Source organism: Syngnathus acus, chromosome 2, assembly GCF_901709675.1.
Source record: "Syngnathus acus chromosome 2, fSynAcu1.2, whole genome shotgun sequence".
NCBI lineage: Eukaryota > Metazoa > Chordata > Actinopteri > Syngnathiformes > Syngnathidae > Syngnathus > Syngnathus acus.
Genome location: NC_051088.1, coordinates 12,105,436 through 12,126,858, shown reverse-complemented (window position 1 = coordinate 12,126,858; position 21,423 = coordinate 12,105,436). Strand labels below are relative to the sequence as shown.

General features: G+C 42.0%; 6 protein-coding genes across 6 annotated transcripts; 2 read left to right on the top strand and 4 right to left on the bottom strand.

Annotated features, from left to right (window-relative positions):
* The first annotated feature begins 711 nt into the window (after positions 1 to 711).
* kiaa2013 (KIAA2013 ortholog) lies at positions 712 to 4,427 on the top strand. The gene is made up of 2 exons (XM_037241124.1): positions 712 to 1,992; positions 2,470 to 4,427. The coding sequence occupies exons 1-2, from the start codon at positions 1,041 to 1,043 to the stop codon at positions 3,327 to 3,329; spliced, it is 1,812 nt and encodes a 603-aa protein (XP_037097019.1). The 5' UTR covers positions 712 to 1,040; the 3' UTR covers positions 3,330 to 4,427.
* On the bottom strand, positions 4,150 to 9,575 carry LOC119116064 (polyhomeotic-like protein 2). The gene is made up of 7 exons (XM_037241184.1): positions 9,377 to 9,575; positions 7,146 to 7,308; positions 6,684 to 6,762; positions 6,212 to 6,323; positions 5,723 to 5,849; positions 5,446 to 5,635; positions 4,150 to 5,337 (listed from the first exon to the last, which is right to left on the bottom strand). The coding sequence occupies exons 2-7, from the start codon at positions 7,281 to 7,283 to the stop codon at positions 5,183 to 5,185; spliced, it is 801 nt and encodes a 266-aa protein (XP_037097079.1). The 5' UTR covers positions 7,284 to 7,308; positions 9,377 to 9,575; the 3' UTR covers positions 4,150 to 5,182.
* An 856-nt stretch (positions 9,576 to 10,431) lies between these two features.
* On the top strand, positions 10,432 to 15,757 carry LOC119116041. Its single transcript, XM_037241108.1, has 8 exons — positions 10,432 to 10,592; positions 11,156 to 12,287; positions 12,804 to 12,938; positions 13,035 to 13,209; positions 13,307 to 13,405; positions 13,988 to 14,079; positions 14,180 to 14,320; positions 14,529 to 15,757. The coding sequence occupies exons 1-8, from the start codon at positions 10,456 to 10,458 to the stop codon at positions 14,832 to 14,834; spliced, it is 2,217 nt and encodes a 738-aa protein (XP_037097003.1). The 5' UTR covers positions 10,432 to 10,455; the 3' UTR covers positions 14,835 to 15,757.
* A 101-nt stretch (positions 15,758 to 15,858) lies between these two features.
* nppa (natriuretic peptide A) lies at positions 15,859 to 17,230 on the bottom strand. The gene is made up of 3 exons (XM_037241221.1): positions 17,093 to 17,230; positions 16,667 to 16,991; positions 15,859 to 16,112 (listed from the first exon to the last, which is right to left on the bottom strand). Exons 1-3 carry the CDS (start codon positions 17,201 to 17,203, stop codon positions 16,108 to 16,110), a joined length of 441 nt encoding a protein of 146 aa, XP_037097116.1. The 5' UTR covers positions 17,204 to 17,230; the 3' UTR covers positions 15,859 to 16,107.
* Positions 17,231 to 18,760: 1,530 nt separating this feature from the next.
* Positions 18,761 to 20,370, bottom strand: nppb (natriuretic peptide B). Its single transcript, XM_037241235.1, has 3 exons — positions 19,393 to 20,370; positions 19,024 to 19,294; positions 18,761 to 18,948 (listed from the first exon to the last, which is right to left on the bottom strand). The coding sequence occupies exons 1-3, from the start codon at positions 19,504 to 19,506 to the stop codon at positions 18,938 to 18,940; spliced, it is 396 nt and encodes a 131-aa protein (XP_037097130.1). The 5' UTR covers positions 19,507 to 20,370; the 3' UTR covers positions 18,761 to 18,937.
* nppal (natriuretic peptide A-like) lies at positions 20,362 to 21,111 on the bottom strand. The gene is made up of 3 exons (XM_037241249.1): positions 20,957 to 21,111; positions 20,554 to 20,855; positions 20,362 to 20,439 (listed from the first exon to the last, which is right to left on the bottom strand). Exons 1-2 carry the CDS (start codon positions 21,038 to 21,040, stop codon positions 20,556 to 20,558), a joined length of 384 nt encoding a protein of 127 aa, XP_037097144.1. The 5' UTR covers positions 21,041 to 21,111; the 3' UTR covers positions 20,362 to 20,439; positions 20,554 to 20,555.
* Positions 21,112 to 21,423: the final 312 nt, after the last annotated feature.

Below are 21,423 nucleotides of genomic sequence, written 5' to 3'. Positions count from 1 at the left end.
ATATGAGCTTAATTTGTTTTATTCGCCTCTTAAAAATTGGAATATTGATTTTATTTTTGGGGGGGTGGGTGGAATTTTAATATGCATAATAACATTTACAAGTGTCTTAATTTCACTCTCGAAACACACGCACGCACACACACACACACACACACACACACACACACACAATCTTGCAATCAGCGTGCATTTGATCCATTTTTGCTATGCTCATTTTCATCCCTAAATTGGGAAGTTTAGATCTTTTTTTTCCTCCTTGGTCAGCGGTTACGGTAGCTGTACACATATAGCTTTCGTGCTGACTGGGATCTATTTCCGCTCAATGATTATAAGTGTGCATAAAAGTGGGAATGGGTGTAGTAGGCCTTTTACTCTGCATGTTTCAAATATTTAACCCTCCATCCCAATATATACAAGGCGACTAAGCTACTGTCACGCCTCTGTTCATAGTTGGTTTTAAACAGTGGCAGTTTACACCATTTGGGGGGATGCTCAAGCACCCCTAAATTTTGAGATTTTTTGTATGTAATTTTAAAGCAAGCTAGAGAAGCGTATTAACATTCTTGATCGAACTGATGATGTATAACTGTTCTTAGATTGGCATGATATGAGTCATCACTACATTCACCGACACACTAGATGGCGATGTTTACTATTTACGCTATTGTGCTCGTTCAACGACACTAATTACGACTTTCTTGTCTCCTTTACGACTCATGCTTGTTTTTGCGACTGTTGTATAAACCGGAAGTGTCAGAGCTGCTGGCGGCAGTTTCTCAAGAATTACATTTTGACACGTCAAATCAAACGTAACGTCGTGTGACTTGATAATTGGTGAGTGTCAGACAAGCCATTGTGACGAATATGAAAGCAAGAACAGTGACGAATTCTTCACAGCTTTCTTTCCAACTCCAAAGTACGTAGCCGGGCTAATGTAGGCTGTCGCTAGCGAAGCCACTTGGAAACATGTCTGGGACTTTTTAACTGGATCAACGTGTGTGACGCTCAAGTTCTTCGGACTTTTAGCACATTTACAAACAATGTGGCTCCAGCAACGATTGAAGGGGCTTCCCAGCTTGTTATCAAGCAGTTGGGCGAGGAGACTTCTCATCGGATTGCTCGTCTTCCTCATTTTCTACTGGTATCTTGGAGCAGAGCGAAGGTGGAGAATCTTTAGTGGCTCTGATGTGCCGGGCGGGGTGGCTGGACAGTGTCTTCAGGCGGAAATCCACAGATGGAAGTCCCTTGTGGAACGTGGGGAGGGTTTGTACAGCACACCTCAGGAACAACTCGACACACCCTTTATATCAGGTAATGGCCATATCCTCATTGACACGGACTCCAACAAACTCTGGGTGGCGTCGTCTTCACGGCCTGGTTCGGCTCCGGTCCATCAGACTGAATTTTCCCCTATTGCGAAGGTTCATTTCGATGGGAAGCAGACTGAAGCGCGGGCATCTATGATGTGGTTCCGAAAAGGATCTGTCCTGTCTGTTCGGTGCGCCTCACCTGTGGCATCTCGAGACTGCGTCACCATCAGGGAGGAGTTTATCGCCCACAGGAGTCGACACAACGTCTACCTTCAGAGAATCCACATTAACAACCCCTCCGACAAGTTGAACACCTTTGCGATTTCCTACAATGCCAATGTCAATCATGGCGGCAAGTTCTCCACTAGTGTGGACAAAGTGGATGACAAAGAGATAGTGCTCTCATCAGGCAGAGTCCCTTTAGAGAAGAACCGAATGATGCTGGTGGTGGTCGTCACCAAAAAGCTCAACAGTAGGATCCAAGTCTTTGCAAAGTCTGAGTACACAGAAAATATCATATCTGTTGTGAGGACTTCGGAGCCCATTGAGCCATCTAAGCTGGAGGAGACATTCGCGAGCCTTCGGGATGGAGCAAAAATAGAACTGGGAGAGCTGCTGCGCTCCACTGTGGACGATTTGGTCATCGATCACCAACAGGCCTGGATGGACCTCTTCATTTCAGGTAGCCTTTTTGAAGCACATGTTGTTTATTCGGTCAAATTTGTCCATCACAATTTTCTTCTATATTTAGACAAAGTAGTGAACATTAACTACTAACTGGTCCCCAGTTCAGTTGCAAGGCAAGTCTAACAGTTTCACTCAGATTAGAATTGACATTTGCAAAATAGGAGATGAATTTTTCAAAACAATTTGTACACATTGCAAGCCATTTTCTTTCTCCAAATCCTCAATAGAGTCATCAAAGTAAACATTTGTATCAAACTAAACATTTGTCTCCAAACATGTCAGTGCAATTCAAACAAGTCTTTGTATCAAAAGACAAGGCAGTCAGATTGCTCAGTTGTGAATCTGCCACAGTACTTTAAATCACAGGTTACACCTTCATGTGGAGAAAGTGAGCATGCCTCATTGCGGTCTACTCCGGAAGTTGCGCTTAACCAAGGTTGCATATGAATAACCCCATATTGTGCTTGTCTAGGCGTGGAGATGAGAAAGATCACAGACTCGCATACGCCATCGAGCCGCACGGTGAACACCACCCTCTACTACATCCTATCCTCCTCGACGGCTCCCTTGTTGGAGCGCAAGCTGAGCAACGAGGCGCGCGCCCGCCTGGAATCCAGCCTCAACTACGCCGACCACTGTTTCAGCGGCCACGCCACCATGCACGCCGAGAACCTGTGGCCCGAGAGGTTGAGCAGCACGGCGCAGATCCTGCAGCTGGTCACACTTTGGACCCTGACCCTCCAGAAGAGAGGCTGCAAGGCGCTGGTGGCGGCAGGCGCCCACGGCGCCATGCAGGGCATGGCGCTCAGCTTCGGCGGACTCCAGTTCACCGAGAACCACCTCCAGTTCCAGGCCGACCCGGACGTGCTGCACAACAGCTACGCCCTGAGAGGCATCCACTACAATAAGGATGTTATCAACCTGGCGGTACTGCTAGACGCCGAGGGCAAGCCTTTCCTCCACGTGTCCGTCAAGCCGCAGGACAAGCCCGTCAAGCTGTACGCGTGTGAAGCCGGCTGCCTCAACGAGCCCGTTGAACTGACGTCGGAGGTCAAAGGCCACACCTTCCCCGTCATGGTGACCCAGCCCATCACCCCGCTGCTTTACATCTCCACCGACCTGCGCCACCTGCAGGACCTGCGCCACACGCTGCACCTCAAGGCCATCTTGGACCATGAGGAGCACATGGCCAACAGGTACCCAGGCCTGCCCTTCATCTTCTGGTTCAGCGTGGCCTCGCTCATCACACTCTTTCACCTTTTCCTCTTCAAGCTCATTTACAATGAGTACTGTGGCCCCGGTGCCAAGCCCCTCTTTAGGAGCAAGGTGTAAGAGCACACAACTGTGAGAAGTGGCCGTTAAATGATTGCAAATTTTTTTTTTTTTTTTTTTTATGTACTACATGCGTGCGTGTTGGGATGGATTTCCTGGTGTTGAGTTCTCATGTGGTGGCAGTTTCATTACCAGTATGACACATTGCATCTGCTCTTTAACATTTTGAGTTTAGTTTGAATGCACTTGATATGAAGTATGGAACATAAAATGGTTGGCAGTAAAGCGAATGCTTCCCTGGAAGTTCATACCACCACAGCACAAATTCACCATTCTGATGAGTTAGCATTTGCGGTGTCAAAATGAAAGACGAACTTGGCAGCCGAGTCATATTTTTCTTGGCATTTGTTAAAGATTATTGAAGAGCCAAAAAAGTCAAATAAGTTTATAAAGAGTATTTAGTTTGGTTAATCCATTGTGTGCTCCAAAGGCGAGTCACTGGTTTCTGATTTTGCGTTTGGTGTTCTGAAAATCATGGTTGGTACTTGAAGCATGCAAATTGTAAATGAAGGAAAGTGCCCATTGCATTCCAAGAGACAGGCAAAGCAGTGAGCCCAATCTGGCTCCAATCAATCGTCCCAAACCATGTCTGTTTCTGCAGCTTAAAAAAAAAAAAAACCCCTGAACAACATTTTAAAACCGCATGATGTCATCGAAGCGTCAGTATGCAGACTTAACATTAAGTCAAAGCAAAGTTACTGAACGGTGTAGCAGCATTCCAATAAATCTGTGCAGTCAAGATGATGCAACTCATCAAAGCTTCATTAATAAATACATCAACCATCCATACAAAACAAGTACTCTATTGCTGTAAAGTTCAAATGAAGTGCTTTAAACTGTTTCAACCAATAGGGTCTTGGTCTGATAGTCTACTTGTTTGTTGACATGACAACAGAAATGAAGCTGACGAGCATTCTTTTTACCGAGGTGACTGCACAGTGCAGGTGATGTCATACATGTAGGTTAATGTTTGTCAATGGTCCCATGTGAACACATCCTCAGAGTTGCTGTGCACCTGCTGACACTTTGCCCTAAGTTCTTTCTTTGCTGTGTGTTGACGTTTTATAAGGAATCATTCAATTAAATTAACAAATGGTTGGCTTTGGTTGTTTCATTTTGTCTATAAAGCACAACATATCCATTCATATATAGAAAGTATGTGAAAATGACTATTATTTTTTTATTTGTAATAGATTAAATGCAAAAATCAAAGTAACAAATGAATTTTAACTTTTGGGGGATCAATGTAGTGTGAATTTAACTGGCAGGATTGTTAGCAACTGTATGGGGCTGCTCATCGTATGCGCTGAATCAAATCCAAATGTGGATTTCAACATCACAGAAATTTCAAATTCAAAAAATTCAACTATGACTTTTGTTTTAATCAAATTTGAAATGTGAACATTTTCAATCTGATATTGCTGTACAAATAGTGTATTTAAGTCTATCAAACTAGAGCCAAAGCCCTAACAACTTTTGAACCTCAGATATTTTTGGAAATGTACCCCCCCTCCCAAAAAAAAAGTTATTTACAAGAATGTCATCACTTTGCTAATAACGCCTGTGGTGTGTAAAAGACGTAATGTAGTTGTGGGTTTGTCAGTCTACAAACCACACAGGAAGCTCTGAAACAAACTGCCTTTTGTTGAATGGCTCCTACACCCTTTTGCATGCCAACACTACTGGTTTCAAAGCAAAACTGAAAAGTCACAAACTGACCTTTGAATTGCTGGGAGACAAAGAGGATTTCTTTTGAAAGTAACCACATATACATTTTATGTGCCGTGTAACATTTCCAACTCAGATTACCTGTATCAAGGGTAGAGCGTAAAATATGGGCATGATCAACGGAGCTACAAGTCTTTGAGCATGCCAATATGGGCGGCAATCTTAAGCGCGGGGCCTAGTTTGATGTTCATGGCCCCCACCAGATGGTCCTCCTTCAGCAGCAGGAGAGCCTGACCGTCGATCTCTTGCGAACGAAAGCCCTCCGCGATCTCCAGACAACCTGTTGATGCAAATGGTGGACTGTAAGGATATGAGCACAGCAGCTCTGCATGCCACCTGATGGACAATACAAATGTGAGGAAAATAAATCGATGAAAATAGGCCCCACCCGGCAGAGAGCAGATAAAAACATAAACGTCGTCCACGTTCCACTGGCTGGGGTCCCTCGGCACGTCGATGCCTTGCGCCGAAGGCCCCCATTGGTCTTGTTTATAGCCGGACAAGTCCGAACATTGGCTGGCTTCTCCCTGTGCAGGTTGAGTCACGTGACTAGAAGATGTCCGCCCGCATGAAGATGTCTGAAAGCGTTAAAAACCCACCAATTGATAAATAGCGACATGGATATGTCCAAAATGGAAAAACAAGTGAAGCTGACTTGATCCCACCTTGTCTTTAAACTCCAAACTGGAGTTTTTGTGATTTTCATTGTGTCCTTTTTGTTTCTTCATGTCCTCTAGGGTGGATTTGCGGTTTGGGAAGAGACCAATTCTTTTTGTGCATCCTACATTGTATCTAGGAACAAAAACATTGGGTGGATGTTCATTTGTTTCGTTACACTTTTGAGTGAAAGAGAAGTCAAGTCAATGTTTGACTTGCACAGAGATGGCGATACCTGCAAGCTATGCAAGTAGAGTTAAATGACAGTGGGGCACACTGATATTTAGTGTATTGCCTTAATTCACAGTGATCTTAGAAAATGGAGGACATATGTAAAGTGCACCATTTAATAATGGTGTTGATCCTGTTTAGGATCGCTGGAGCTTATCTAAAACCTTCAATAACAAAAAGTCAAAAAAATAACACTGTACCGAAGTGCATCATACTGGTAGTTGGAGATGGATGGGACAGATAAAGTCAGACGACACTTTATTTACCTTTTAGCACATGATGTCGAACAGAATCTCTTGGACCTTTTGAAGACGTACGCAAAATCCACCTTGCCGCAAAGCTCACAGGTAAGCATAGGCTCTTGTCGAGCTTTTAAATCTGAACAGAGAAGATAAGGCAGACATTAAATCCACCGATGGCACTGAGATGTGACATTGGTATGGCCCTAATGTATTTATAATAGCATAAAAAAAATATCGTGAAATTCCACAATATGGGGAGACCTAGAGACGTTAACCGTGATAAAGTGGGGGATGCAGATGGGACTGATGTTCAATGCCACTATAAGGTTTTACTCTTGTGTCTTGTTTGCCACCCCCCCCCAAAAAAAAAGAAAAGGTTGTGAACTAGTCTAAGGGGAATGCCAGCAAAATCTGGGCTGCAGGCTTGAGAAAATGACAGCAGGCAAGTACTAACAATGACACCATTGTGCTATTTGGCTCTGAGACTTCATGTTACCCTTTGGCGGAAGCCCCGTCATTCTTGAGTCCGACGTGTGTCTCCGGAGACAATCGACCGAAAAGGAAGGACGTTCCACCTACAAACACAAAAAGATAATACTCATTTCAAAAGTTGCATTTGGCATTTGTCTTGATAATTAACAGTCATACTTATTTGCAACAGCCAATAATACGGCATGAGACAGTACACACAAAATAAATGCACTTAAGTATGTTTTTGATGACAAAATGATGTCATCCTCGCCCACTGAGTGTGATGGGACAGGATGGAAGAGCAAAAGATGACATGATGCAGGGACTATGAAATGATTCAATAAATATTGAATTGAAATAATCCATGACAAATTGGAATATTTCATTTTGTCACTCCTAGCCCTCCATACTTAGCCTCTCTATTCCAGCATCAATAAGTGATACATTCTTTGTGTGCGCGTGTGTGTTGCTCGAGCAGAGCACTCACAGGAAAAGGCTCAGCACCCTCCTGGATAACAAAGCCCTCTATTAAGTGGGTCAGGATGTGGGATTTAACTACGGCCTGGGCTGGCTTGCTCTCTCCTCTGTGTCGACTACTGTTTGTATTGCCATTCCCAGCGGTCATGACTAGAGCACAGGATGCCCCTCACCTGACAACAAAAAACAGCATCGTTAGTCAAATTTACAGAAACACCCAAAATGGAATGTTTGATCAATTGGATTAAAAATCACGAAATTTACAGGTTGGATTCGTTTAGACCGCCACTATGCATTCTAGATCTATGTACATAAGAGCAATTCAGAGGTACCAGGTCTGACTTTAAAATCATTACAGCTAAAGTAAGTTGAACAAGAAATAAAACGGTGATGCTCAAATAAAAAAAAAAAATATATAACAGCAAAACAAAATCAATGTCCATTAATTAACTCAGTACTTGGTTGGGAATCCTTTTGCACGGATTACTGCATCATTGCGGCGTGGCATGGAGGCAATCAGCCTGTGGCATTGCTGAGGTGTTATGGATGCCCAGGATGCTTCAATAGCGGCCTTTAGCTCATTTGCATTGTTGGGTCTGGTGTCTTTCAGCTTCTTCTTCGCAATACCCCACAAATTCTCTATGGAGTTCAGGTCAGGAGAATTGGCAAGCCAACCGAGGACAGTAATGCCATGATCAGTACACCATTTACTGGTGGTTTTGGCACTGTGGGCAGGTGCCAGATCATGCTGGAAGATGAAAATCATCATCTCCATAGAGCTCTTCAGCAGACGGAAGCATGTAGTGCTCTAAAATCTGCATTTACTCTGGACTTGATGAAACACAGTGGATCAACACCAGCAGCTGACATGGCTCCCCAAACCATCGCTGACTGTGGGAACTTCACACTGGATTTCAAGCAACTTGGATTTTGCTCCTCTCCAGCCTTTCTCCAGACTCTGGCGCCTTGACTTCCAAATGAAATACAAAACTTGCTTTCGTCTGAAAAGAGGTCTTTGGACAACTCTGCAACTGTCCAGTGCTTCTTTTCCATAGCCCAAGTCAGACGCTTCTTCCGTTGTCTTGAGTTCAGAAGTGGCTTGACCATGGGAATACGGCTATTGTAGCCCATTTCCCGGACATGTCTGTGAACAGTGGCTTTTGATACCTGAACTCCAGCTTCAGTACACTGTCTTTGAAGTTCCCCCAAATTCTGGAAGCGACTCTTCTTCACAATACTGTTAAGGGTGCGGTCACCTCTCTCTTGGTTGTGCAGCTTTTCCTGCCACATTTCCCACTTCCAACCGACTTTTTGTGGATGTGCTTTGAAACTGCACTCTATGAACAGCTTGCTCTTTGAGAAATTTATTTTTGTGTCTTACCCTCCTGATGGAGGGTTTCAATGATGGTCCTCTGGACAGAAGTCAGATCAGCAGTCTTCCCCATGCTTGTGATTTAGTTTACTGAACCAAGCTGAGTGTTTTTCAAGGCTCAGGAAACCCTTGCAGGTGTTCCGAGTCAATTAGACAACTCAAGTGATTAGTTGAATACCCTACTAGTATAAGTTTTCATGATATTCTAATATTTTGAGATTGGATATGAGTTTTCTTAAGATGTATGCCATAATCAGCAATATTAAAATAAGAAAAGGCTTGCAATATTTCAGTTGATTTGTAATGAATCCAGAATGTATGCTCAATTATCAACGCTTTATATCATTGTCCTTATTTTTCATTTGCATTTCTATTTAGGGCCAACACGTTTTTTTTTTAATGCCTTTCAACCCCGTTGAAGACGGTTAGTGATGAGACGACATTTCGTTTCGACTTACGTACACTTAAAGGTTAAGTTGCCGTACATTGCAAAGGAACTTAATCGTAAATCGAAGATTAAGCTGGTTGTTTCGGTTGGTTGTTTTGAGTGGAACTTTGCACGAGTTCTGCGATCTTAAGGCACCACAGACCAAAAAACGGTTTAGTATAATTTTCGTATGAATAAAGATGAGCAAAATTATCCCCAATGTGTCTCTAAGGGGGTTTGAGCGTTGCATGTGTGAAAAGCACCATTTCCACTGCAGTGTTCCCCACGAGGACAGAAGAACTGAAGAGTTGAAAGAACTATATCAGTCCGAACCCACCTTTGGACCACTTGGGGAAAGAAAGCGGCGCCCTCCTGGATAAACAATGGTGTGTTCCAGGGAAGCGGACCCCTTTGTTCTGCGACCGATGTTTCATTCACTCACCGTTCTTGCTCCGCCAACACTGGTCCGAGCCCAGCCGAGCGAACTGCGGCCCAGATTAGTTCATCATTTCTTTGTGTTCATGGCCTCAAAGTACAATAAAAGTGAAATGCAACACTTTGAATGGGACACAAGCTGCACGACGCTTTTCGCTTTTATGTGCGCGTGCCTAATGCCGGACAATAACAAACCGTTAAGCACCACTTCCTGTTTCCTCCTCCAAAATAAAAGGTCAACTATCACGATCAGCATCATTTGAAATGGTCAAAAACATAATAAAACTGGGTCCTACTAACCAACGATATTAATGAATACATACACAATCTATGAAGTAATATATACACTCAATAGCTATCCATCCAGTAGTTAAGTGGTGTAAAACTCAAGGCCCAGGGGCCAGATCTGGCCCACATCGTTTCTTTATAGGCTATCACGAGTGTTGCGGGCACGCCCAATAAAGCAAATTTGTGTTTCATGCTAAATATAACACAGCTTTATTTGTTTATTTGCTTTCACAAAGGCTTTTGCCCTAACAAAGCGCTTTACCAAAACTTAATATGTATTTGTTCTTTTCATTTGGGCAGATTTGTTTTTTTTGTTTTTTTTACCAAACTCACAAATTGTCTTTCTTTTACAAGCATTTGATTTCAGCAAAATGAATTTAGTTAGTATTTGGTTGTCACTATTTTCCTTGAGTTCTGATTCCAAATTGTTGTTGAAAATATTTTTCATAATCAGAATCAGAATAAAGGAATACATTAAGAATGATTTCAATTGCATTTTTTCAATTTACAAAAAATATTGTACTACATTTTATCTGGAAAAATAGAAATGTCGACCATGTACATTGTTTTTAATCACTGTATGTATGTATATGTACGGAGGTCGGAAATCGAACGATTGAAAAGCTTTTAATGTGGCGCAAAACAGACGGAAGTTAGAAATGGCCTCTCTCTACGCCGTTTCTTCAGTCTATCAAGTTACCACTAGGGACTGCCCAGCGAACGCCATCCATCGTTTGAGAATTGAGATGATCTTGTGAGCAAGCAGTGCGAGACAGCAAACTTTGCATCACAAGTCTCATGTCAACGCTGGAATTGATGAAAAAGCAGTGTCTTGCATCAGGGACACTGTCCTCTGCTTCTCTCAAAAGACGGTTTATCAAAAAGGGAAGAGTCGCTCCAAGGGCCAACTCCAAAGATGTGAACACAGATTGCAGGTGAGCGCATTTATTTTGTTTTATTTATGTATTTAAAAAAAAATTTTTTTTAATTAGTTTTTCCCCAAAAATTAAATGCGGAAATATCTTCACAGCTCAGTTAATGAAAATCTGAGAAATAAATTGACTTTTAAGCCAAATGAACTTAAAGCAAAGTCAAAAACTTGACTCCCTGTATTTTATTTTATTTTTTTGGTTTTGACCTCTCTCTCTTTTTCTGGCATTTTAAAAGGAGTTTGTAGACTTTCTTTTTTTTTCAACAAAACTCAATGCAGCTCTGCTCACCTTTTGGCTTTAACATGATTGCATGAAAGTGGCTTAGAGAGTGAGTTCCGGCCATTTCTTGAGAGTGGCTCTGGATCCTTGCTCAGCAAGTGCAGAACATTTTACAGACACATTTTCAGAAATTGGCAGATAAGTAAAGATTTGCTCATTTGTGTAATATCACACTTGATGGGGTGAAAAGAAACCCAAATATTGGTATGAAAACAAAAGTCTGTTTTCGATTATATGTCAAGAATATTGACCGGAGTGCACTAAATGACATTTTGTTTAACTGTCAGTCATTCCAGCTGTTTCCTATTTTCCAACTCTGGCAGTGGCCGTACTGTCCGACGGATTCTGACAGCTTGCCTGCTGTCTTTCCTGGCCCTGCTTGGTTCTGTGTCCATAGACCTCAACTCCAATTTTGACTTACTCCACTCTACAGAAGCTGCTTTCGAAGAACTGGCTTCATGCAGAACGGCAGCCATTTTGCACCTTGTCAGTAAGCTTCAATCGATGCGCCATCTCTTTAGCAAAGAGGCGAGGAACGAGATGTTCAATGCCAACGTTTCTGCCGTTGTGCAGCCCATGTTGCATCTGTGTGGTGACGTAACGGGCCACAGAAATGGCTACGGACTGTATTGCCATGATGGGGTGGCAGAATTTTGCCAAGAGATCGAAAGGCGTCTTCATGGATTGCTGAACGCTTCATTGGATAAAAATAGAACAATTGAACACAACATTTCTGCTCTGAATGTCTTCATTGGAGGACTTCTTGATATGTGGATTACAGAAGAAGATACTCTAAGCAAAGCCAGAGATGACCCAAACTGGAGAGACGTTCTATCCGCAAGACTTCTCCTCACCTTCATAGAACTCAACCACCAGTTACTGGACTCCCCCCATACGGCGGCTGGACCCGCCTTCCAGGACAAGTGGACTTTTGCATTGAGGCACCTTAGCTTGGCTATCCTCATGACAGAACAACTGCGTGACTGCTGGTTGGAGAACATAGATGAAAAGTTCAACTCAAGCCACTATTTCAAACATATCTTTAACGCAAATCTTTGGGAGATAACAAACTCTTTGCCCGGGTCACACGCTGGACTCCAAGCACTGAATGACACTCAGCACTGCTTGTTCGGCCGTGCGGTGCCGGCACTCCGGACGGCATCTCGCTCGGTGTCTTCGAGCCTCAGTATGAAGATCAGCCTTCTGGCGATAGCCTGCCTCATCTACCCGGTGGTCATGTTCTCCTTCAAGCAAATGACTGAGTGGATTGAAAATTATGCACAAAGTTTAACAGAGAAGACGGAGGACCTGAGACGTCAAAGACAGCTAGCCGAAGACCTGCTGCATCAAATGCTGCCAAAGTCGGTGGCCAAACAGCTCCGCCGACATAAACACGTAGAGGCGGAGAGCTATGAGAAGGTTGGTGTCTTTTTGTTCAACTCCATAAATTCTCTGATTGCTTGAAAACATCTTCTGGGCTTTTAATATTGAGGCTGCTATAAGGAGGCTACCACTGCATCATCTGCTGACATGCTGAATGAATGTGTCTCCGCTCCCTTTGTAGCCATTGTTGACGTAATTAACTATAATTGCTCTGTTCCATATTCATCAGAAGATAAAACAAGTTTGTTAGGTGAAAATTGCATATGGCTTATTGAAGAGGTTTTGAACAGCTGTACCAAAAGCACTCTGTGCGGGCTGCTTTAATGGTATCAAGCGGAAAGCTCCATTTCAAAATGATATTGAATTCTTGGAAACTAATTATCTGGTCAATGCACATCCATTTTCGCTTTTTTTTCTCATAATTCAACAACCAGCAGGAAGGTTTTCGAACTCAAGACGACCAGTTGAACTCTTTCCAGAACAAACATTGACACTAACCTGTCGTATATAGCGAGAAAACTTCAAAGTCGAATTTCATTTCCTCTATTCTAGGTGACCATCTTTTTCTCAGACATTGTCGGTTTCACCTCCATCTCAGCCTCCTGTACGCCTTTGCAAGTGGTGGAAATGCTCAACAACCTCTACGTTTGCTTTGACACACGGATCGACTCCCATGATGTATACAAGGTAATTAAGGACGAGAAAACATACAAATACAAACTCCGCGAGACCCTGAACAGGATACGAAATGATCAGCATTGCGTTGTGTGCCTTTCCATCCAGGTCGAGACAATTGGAGATGCGTACATGGTAGTGAGCGGACTCCCCGAGAGAAACGGGGACAGACATGCTGACGAAATTGCCAAGATGGCTCTGGATCTCATCGCAGCCGTCCGACAGGTGTGCATCCCTCACATGCCCAATCAGAGGCTGCAGCTCCGAGCTGGGATTCACACAGGTAAAAGCATTTCCTCATCATGGATCCTTGTGGTGTCGTTTTGTTCTTGCCGTTTCCCTGCAATATCTTTTTTGAATTTGTTTTGATTCCTAATCAGGTCCATGCGTGGCCGGAATAGTGGGCTACAAGATGCCCAGATACTGTCTGTTTGGGGATACGGTGAATACGGCTTCGAGAATGGAGTCCACCAGTCTGCGTAGGTTGACCTATAAGCGAGTCGTCTTTGTTGCCAGATAAATCCACCCACCACCTCCCCAATGGGTGGTCAACATACCTTCTACTCATTTCAGAAGCCCTCGAGAAAAGTTTAACTTCTTGCAAGTTTCAAGATATTTTGATAAAGTCCTCAGCACATAGCTCAGAGTAATTGGAAAATCATGACATAGTGTACATCAGTGGTGTTAACCTCTGGCCCTTGGGCCAAATTTAGCCCGCAGTGTCATTATATTTGACCCGCCAAGACAAATTTTGCATCGACTTTAGTGTCAATACTAAAATTACAAATTGTCTTCACTGATAGAGATGTTGCTAGCAAGATTTATTATCATTCATCTTTTTAGAAATTGAACAGTTTTTGCTAATCTTTGATTTCAAAACTAGTTATCAGTGGTGATGCTAGTCCACTCCCCTCCTGCAGGGGGCGGCAATGTAATTTACAAGCTTTTAACGCCAGTGAAAAATGCAAAGAAATTTATGAATAAATGTTATGAATGCAAATTGTTTGAGGGTCATACAGTATATTTGTGTGTTTTTAATAGTATGTCATTTTATGTGACAGCTCAAAAAATCCACACTAGTTCTGCAACCTACTTGGCCCTTACTAAAGATTTTGCCTATGAGCTGCAGCTTCGAGGGGAGATTGAAATCAAGGTGAGAACCTCTTTGAATCATAAGATATGCCATCCAAGTCAATTTCCCGACTGTGATCCAAATAATAATTGATTTGAAATATCCCTCTAATTTCCGCCAGGGTAAAGGCAAAATGAACACGTACTGGTTGATTGGCCATAAGAACTACAGTGTCCAGAATGACAGCCTGGTTTGCCACTGGAATCCCAACATGGCGAGAAAAAAGAAACCTGAGGCCAGCAGTGATGTTTCTGCAGGAAATGTGAGTGTAATTGGTTTCATTTATATTATTTAAATATTATATTGGTCACTCAACAGTAAGGGTCACATTACCTTACCATGTGATGTTTCCGAAACAGTTCTAACTTTGCAATTTCCAATGATAACAGAATATAATTCAGTACATTTAATAACAATTTCCGAAGTGTAATTGAATGAACCTTTTGGTTTTGTTTGTGTTTGCCTGCCAGTCATCAGTGACAGTGCAGAGCCTCAGCGAAAACGCCACCACCCCAGTGCCCAATCACACGCCACCGCAGCCTCGATCCGATAAGGCGGACCTGAGTGTGGCAGCTCATATGGGGCCTTCAGGCAGCAACAATGCTACCTTGACCTCCAAAAGTGGGGGACTGCAGGGTGGGGATGAGTCCGCCTTCCTGCCCGGTCAGTGCAGCAGCAGTGGAGACAAATGTGACATTCTGCCTGGCTCCGCAAACAATAACAACAATAACCTCGGTCATCACTGGACCTTATGTAACAAAATATGGCATTCATAAAGAGTTAAGAGAGTCTCTCTCTCTCTCTCTCTCTCTCTCTCTCTCTCTCTCTCTCTCTCTCTCTCTCTCTCTCTTTCTCGTTCATTCTTTTTTTTCTAGACAGCTTCTATCCTACGCCCACTAGAGGGAGCTATGCCCCATTATAGGATAGTAACGATTTCTTTCCCCCTCAATTTCAACATAAGATTATTACTCAGTGCCATCTTGATGCACAACTACCGATAAACTCGACGACCTTTTTTGACCTAAACATAATACTTGTGTTGTCATCAATTGTAATAGGATACTTTGAATGCTCCCACATGGTGTTTTTTTGAGTGTCAGTGATTTCTCGAATCCCAACGTCAATTTTCTTGATTTGCATCTGTTGTAACTGATTCTTCAACACCCACCAGTTTCCAAATCAGTCCTGACATGTTGTGAATTCACGAATGTGTTAAAGTATTCATTTAAGTTGTGTGAAGTACTTTATTAGTCATTGACAGTATTTTAGAGTAATTTTGAAAAGTTGTTATTCCACTTTTGAAAGACAGCAAATGTACCATTGTATGGTGTATCTCATTTCGGTGTACATGTTGATTATGGTCTGTTGGGAAGGCTTTCTAAAACAGCATACTTGGGAGCTGCTCCGTATTTCATTAGCATTTAACTTGGTTGACATGATGTACATAATACAACTTGACTGGAGCAACTGTGACCGTCCGTCTCTGTGATGTAACCCACAATAACACTTCCATTGTGCTGGTTGCCATACACATTCCCCAAAATTATGAATGAATGAATCGCAGAGACATTTCCATCTATGATTTAGTTGGATGCATTGTCTATCCTGTATGTGTTTCATTTTCATGTTATTGATCTTAAATTGTGGTATATCGATAAAAAACAAAATACATTTGTAAAAATAAAGGCCTCCCCCCGAATAAACGTCTGATACACTTTACACATCCTCATTAATTCCTCTCCACGTCATACATTTTATTTTATGTGTGATTTAGAGTTGAAAAAAAATCTGAAATTATGGAAATATGTAAAAGAGGGTTTTATTTGAAGTTTTTAATCGAGAAGAACAAACATGCAGTTGTCCCACTATTATACAGCATACAGTGCCATAGATTCTTCACATAGTTCATCATTTGGTTGACAGACACACAGAAAGACATGAATGGATGCACACACACAGCTTTTCAATGTAATATCATATATTAAATTGACTAAACTTGACTTATTAAATGACAAAAGGATCAAACATGTATCCCACAGAAGAATCAGCCTATCCTGAAAAATTAAACACAAGAACAGAAATGGTTGATTATTAAAAGGACATCCTTTCACTTACTATTTCAACCTTAATGATGTCATTATGGTGATGTCGTGTGGTTGTTATGAAATCCAACTTTACCTGCACGCACGCTTTAAAAAAATAAAATTAAAATAAATCTGAAACCAAGATAATGTGCCCTTTTTTAAGACTCAACTTTGCTGTGTTCATTCTGCCCAAATGAAAGAAAAGTGTTTCTCAATACAGTCTTGCGTAATTTTTCCGGTAATCAGTTTAGAGGAAGTGTTTACAGTTGATCTATTCTCTTGTCGTCAGTGTGGGTTGTATTAGCAATGCAGTAAAATGAACGAATAAAAGAAAGAACAATAACAACCGCGTACAGTGCATGGTATGTAATGTTGCGTTTGTAGTAAACTATTTGTACTATATGTAGTCCAATATTTGTTTTTAGTATGAAGGAATCTCAAAAGAATTTTACACGACACACTATTCTGCAATAGAATAAAAGATATAGAAAAAGGTTGAACGCAACTGTTCCTCGCACACTCACCTCTTGCAGTGTTGCAGCCCAGCCCGCTAGCGTTCCCAATCCGATCCATCCTGGCACCAAAGCAGCCCGATGCCCGCTTTCTGGCCGTTATCAGCAGATCCAGTAAGCGGTTCCTCTGACTCAAGGCCCGGCTCTGGCCTTCAGCCACCGCTTGGGCTCGCTCTACTGCGGCTGCGGCAGGTTCTTGGTCCCTGTCCTGCTCCGTGTTCCATCCTCGGTTGGACTGGCTGCGTTCTGGTTCTTGGTTCAAAGTCGCATAGTCCGTTTCAGAGGTTTCCTCCTGAGCTGCTTCGGCCAGAGTCTCCTCAAAGCGCTCAAGCAAAGACTGTTGGGCAGAGGGCAGGATTTAGAAACCACCCAACTACACACACCACCCAACTACACAATCAAAGTGTTTGTTGTCAGTGTCTGACCTTCCTTTCTTACCTTGAGCTGGGCCAAATCATCAGGAGAGGACGTCCTTCCCAAAAGGTGACCGCTAACCAGTGTGTATTGACACAGCAGGGGCAGCAGGCCCCACAGGACCACAGCCCTCATGTTATCCTCCAAATGCAAGTTGCATTACGGCCACCGCTGGAAACTACTTTTATATGCACGTACACGTACACAATTAGTTGACGGCGTCAATGGCTCCTCCTCTTGCATATCGCTTCAAGTGCATTCTAACACTTTGGCGCGATAAGTCAGATGTACTTTTAAGTGATGCTCGGAAGTGACTGGTGTGTGTGTGGAGGTCCATAATTCACATGTATCAGCCTTCCCAGACAACTGTGGCATGACCTCAGGAGCCATCTCCAAGCTGTGAGCTCAGACATGGTGTTTAGTCACAGGAATGCCCTCCGCATGCAGACAAACACCATAGTAGGAGAAAACTGGATCCCTCCACCTTAGGGCATCGATTATACTTGGGGGCGATTACGGTCAATGTGATTCATGATCTTGTAAATACAATCTTGTTGATGTCTGATTTTTTTTTGTTTGGTTTTGTGTATTCACACGTGTTTGTTATACTAGACCGAGACAAGATAATATTCGTAAACAGCATTAGGAATTTCATATTCAATAAACAACATGCAAAGATGTAAGATATACGTGTATTCTGTTGTCAGTAAATACTACTTTGCCTTCAATTTCCTCACTATCCCTTAACAATAAATATCCCAATCTTTATGATTTTGAAAACACTAAAGGTGATTATAATAAATTATAAAGCAATATTATTATATAGCAAATACTGTACTTTTACAAGGTTTGTCATTATTTCAAAGAAGATTGTTATGACGCTTCAGAATTATTTTTGTTGCCAAGTTTGTGACTAAGAAAAAATAGCGGATTTGTTTTTAAATCCATAGTCACTTATGCGTCATATACTAACATAAAGTAATTTGTAATAAAACAGCTAAAAAATATATCAATATATTTTTTTCTGTGCTGACTACAAATAATAATAATAATAATAATAATTTTGAAAATGATCTTGAAAAATAAACTTAAGGACTCTATATACATCTGTATACAATTTACTTTTGATAAGTGAACCATTTCACAACAACGCTGGGATGACGCCACAAGAGTTTTCCCTTAGACATTGACCATCATATGCTCGCCAACACAATGCATCATTTGGATCACAGGAAATCCTGATCTTTTGTGAGTCTCTCAATTGCATTACAAGGACATCGATTGACAAAGAATCATATTCCTCCATTTTCTTTCGTCTCTTATATATCTCTAATCACCATAGTATGCTTGTGTGCTCTCCATGGTGCTGAAAATACTTTTTATGCTTTCATTAATGAAGACAATGACTACATTCACAATAACAAGAATGGGGTATGTGAATCTTAGTCACATTACAGTATGCAGTTTGTGGCTGATTCATTAAATCATAAAATTTATTGTCCAGGTGACAGTGAGTGACAAGAGACCTAGTTAATCTTCATGATGATATGGGATCATGTAGATCTAACATGCCTGATATGGCCACAGTAGATTTGTTATGCTGTTTGTCATTCGTGAGGATGGTTGAAAAATTTGTATTGTTTCGTGATTGTCTACTAGCTGTCAATATTGAGTGGATGAACTTGAGTCATCTGCAGTTGTAAACATTTATTGAAACATTCAGGGCAGGAATTGTTTTACATACATTTAAATAAATAAACATATAATGCAAATTAATATAAATATTTGGTAAAATAAATATAGAGTACTAAATAACTTTTGGCCTCGACGTTGCAGTTCCGCAAGGTGGTCGATGGTAAGACTTCATCGTCATTTGGGAACTGCAAGATAGCAACACATGGAACACATTTTTACAACTTTTCCCATTTTTGCTATTTTACCTATTTTCAACTTACTGGATTTGCCAACACTATTGCAGCCTAGGGAGCTCATGGAACCTATTCGTTCCATACGGCGACCAAAGCAAGCAGAAGATCTCCTGCTGGAGTCGCTGCGGATGCTCTTCAGGTTTTTGGCTGACAGAAACTCCCTAATTGAAGCTTCGTCCAAGGCTTCCTGCGGCTGCTGTGCGTTCAAGTCATCAAGAGTGTTCTCCTTCCCTGCAGTGAGAATCTGCTCCATCTCATTCCGCTCTGGAAGTGACTCCTCTAATCTGTCAAGGAGCACCTACAGCATGCCAGGAGGTAACATTTCTTTGAGTCCATGAAAGCAACAGAAATGAAATCAAATCCGGAATTATTTGGAATTGCATAACTGTAACATACCCTTAAGATGTCCACATCACTGGAAGTCAAGCTGGTGCTAACAGGATATGTGCTGATGAGCTGAAGTTTCAAGATGAGGAGAAGGCTACAGGCCACATGGGAAAAAAGCGGCATATTTGTCTTCTGATGGACCTTTTGGGAGATTCTTTGCTGAATAGCTCCTGGATGCTGTATCCCTCAGGACCAACCTCTGCTCTTTTATACACGATGAGGCTATGCCAGGAATTTGGACTTGCATTCCTGACACCTGGTCCTGATAACGCAAGCTGTCGGAAACGACTCCTTTTAAAGGGTTGTCTTTCAGAAGTGGGACATTCAGACATTCATATGACATAGTGGCATCCATACACTCCCAGAAACAGACCACCAGCTCCTGACAAGCCCTAACACGGGACGTTGTTGTCACGGAGTTACGGGAAGTAGTAAATGGCAACACTGCGTAGTGAGAATGGGAGGGAGGGAGGGAGCGAGAAAGATGTTACTAATTTAAGGAGTGTATATGCGATTGTTGACGGGTGCCTTAACAAGGACAAACTGGCTTCAGACTGACAGTCTGACAGTTTGTCAGAAAAAACAAAACAGAGTGGCTTTAAGTACGCCTGTAAAATGTCATGTGGCAGAAAAATGAGTATGAATTACTGTATTGTATAATTTCTGTATTTCAAATACTACTTACTCATTATAAACCATTTATGAAAGTGTTTTTTTTTTTAAATAATCAAGGGTTAAGGCAAAATGCTTTTATATTTGAGGGCAGGAATTCAGAAATTGTTTGCCACAAAAGGTTTTGGAACACAGCAGATTTGGATTCTGCTATTGTAACAATAACAACAATAGGTGTTCACATGTGCGGTAAAATGTGATTTCAAAATTGCTCAATTGACATAGAGACGAACAAGACACGTGTTTGCAAAATATCTTTCTACATTACAATATAATTCAAGTTCTTTTACAACCCAAAACAATAAATAACAAATATACAGCAGTGTAAGAAATGGAGAGTCACGGTTTAATACTTTTCTGATGGATCATCATCATCACACACTCCTGTTGACAGAAAAAAAGGAAAATGGAAAAATGTGTTAATATCAGCACCAACAACAGCATCATTAAATGTCAAATGCTCATTTGACAACCACAAAGTCTCCTCTGCATGCTCACCCTCAACATCCCAATCCGCTGAAAGACCCGATCCTATCCAAGCGGACGCCGAAGCAGCTCCTCATCCCGCCTTTCCGGTACCGACCCCAGTTTCGCTTGGAGGTCCGGAACAGGTCTTTGAAGAGAAAGGCAAGAACGTGTGCTTTAGCCTCCAGTGCTGAATTGCTGGGATCGGGGGAGTCCCACGGGTGGCCCTCTCGAGCTCCAAGTTTTGACTTCTCTGTATTGCCGCCGCTCTCTTGCATCTCCTCTGAAGAGTGATGAGGCATGTCATTGATCTCTTCTAAAATCTGCTCCAAACTCTGACGGTGAAGGCGAGACGTGAAAGAAATGAAACAAATCTATCCATCGTCTGTCTGTCATTCTATCCATCTAATTAAAAAAAAAAAAAAAGAGAACCTACCTGTAAATCCGACATGGGCTTGCCTCGAACATAATCAAGCACCAAGAGGAGATTGAAGCAGCAAAGCGAGACAATGAGGTTCATGTTTTTATCTTCCCGCCGGAGCTCGACTCAGGGTGTCCCGGTTTTGTCGTCGCTGTGGTTCTCAGCATGGGCAGGTGAAGCCTTTATAGCAGAACCGACTACGTCACCAGGCCTGGAAAATTAACGATGTGTGACTAATATTCTTAAGAGTGGGAGTACGCGCAAGGTTCAGTTGGAGAAGGGTGAGCTGGGACAATTCACTGACATGCAGGCATAAGTCAATGAAAATCAGGACGCCTTTAATGATTTTATTATTTGGAATGAGTTATTGCAGTTTTGTGTCATAAAAAAAATAATTTTTCATTTTTTTTTGAACAAGTTGCAAATGCTTTGGCACATCCATGCAAATGATTCTGCACAACTGTCTGTTGATTCGCGGGCGT

What these genes read in the sequence shown, in the direction of transcription:
- kiaa2013 (XM_037241124.1), top strand. Translation starts at nt 1,041, where the DNA reads ATGTGGCTCCAGCAACGATTGAAGGGGCTTCCCAGCTTGTTATCAAGC. An exon ending in GATGGACCTCTTCATTTCAG is followed by an intron (nt 1,993 to 2,469) that starts GTAGCCTTTTTG and finishes GTGCTTGTCTAG; the next exon opens with GCGTGGAGATGAGAAAGATC.
- LOC119116064 (XM_037241184.1), bottom strand. Translation starts at nt 7,283, where the DNA reads ATGACCGCTGGGAATGGCAATACAAACAGTAGTCGACACAGAGGAGAG. An exon ending in AGGGTGCTGAGCCTTTTCCT is followed by an intron (nt 6,763 to 7,145) that starts GTGAGTGCTCTG and finishes TTGTGTTTGTAG; the next exon opens with GTGGAACGTCCTTCCTTTTC. An exon ending in TTTTATCTGCTCTCTGCCGG is followed by an intron (nt 5,338 to 5,445) that starts GTGGGGCCTATT and finishes TTGCATCAACAG; the next exon opens with GTTGTCTGGAGATCGCGGAG.
- LOC119116041 (XM_037241108.1), top strand. Translation starts at nt 10,456, where the DNA reads ATGTCAACGCTGGAATTGATGAAAAAGCAGTGTCTTGCATCAGGGACA. An exon ending in AGGCGGAGAGCTATGAGAAG is followed by an intron (nt 12,288 to 12,803) that starts GTTGGTGTCTTT and finishes CCTCTATTCTAG; the next exon opens with GTGACCATCTTTTTCTCAGA. An exon ending in ACTCCCATGATGTATACAAG is followed by an intron (nt 12,939 to 13,034) that starts GTAATTAAGGAC and finishes CTTTCCATCCAG; the next exon opens with GTCGAGACAATTGGAGATGC.
- nppa (XM_037241221.1), bottom strand. Translation starts at nt 17,203, where the DNA reads ATGAGGGCTGTGGTCCTGTGGGGCCTGCTGCCCCTGCTGTGTCAATAC. An exon ending in ATGATTTGGCCCAGCTCAAG is followed by an intron (nt 16,992 to 17,092) that starts GTAAGAAAGGAA and finishes TCTGCCCAACAG; the next exon opens with TCTTTGCTTGAGCGCTTTGA.
- nppb (XM_037241235.1), bottom strand. Translation starts at nt 19,506, where the DNA reads ATGCCGCTTTTTTCCCATGTGGCCTGTAGCCTTCTCCTCATCTTGAAA. An exon ending in GTGATGTGGACATCTTAAGG is followed by an intron (nt 19,295 to 19,392) that starts GTATGTTACAGT and finishes GGCATGCTGTAG; the next exon opens with GTGCTCCTTGACAGATTAGA.
- nppal (XM_037241249.1), bottom strand. Translation starts at nt 21,040, where the DNA reads ATGAACCTCATTGTCTCGCTTTGCTGCTTCAATCTCCTCTTGGTGCTT. An exon ending in AGCCCATGTCGGATTTACAG is followed by an intron (nt 20,856 to 20,956) that starts GTAGGTTCTCTT and finishes CTTCACCGTCAG; the next exon opens with AGTTTGGAGCAGATTTTAGA.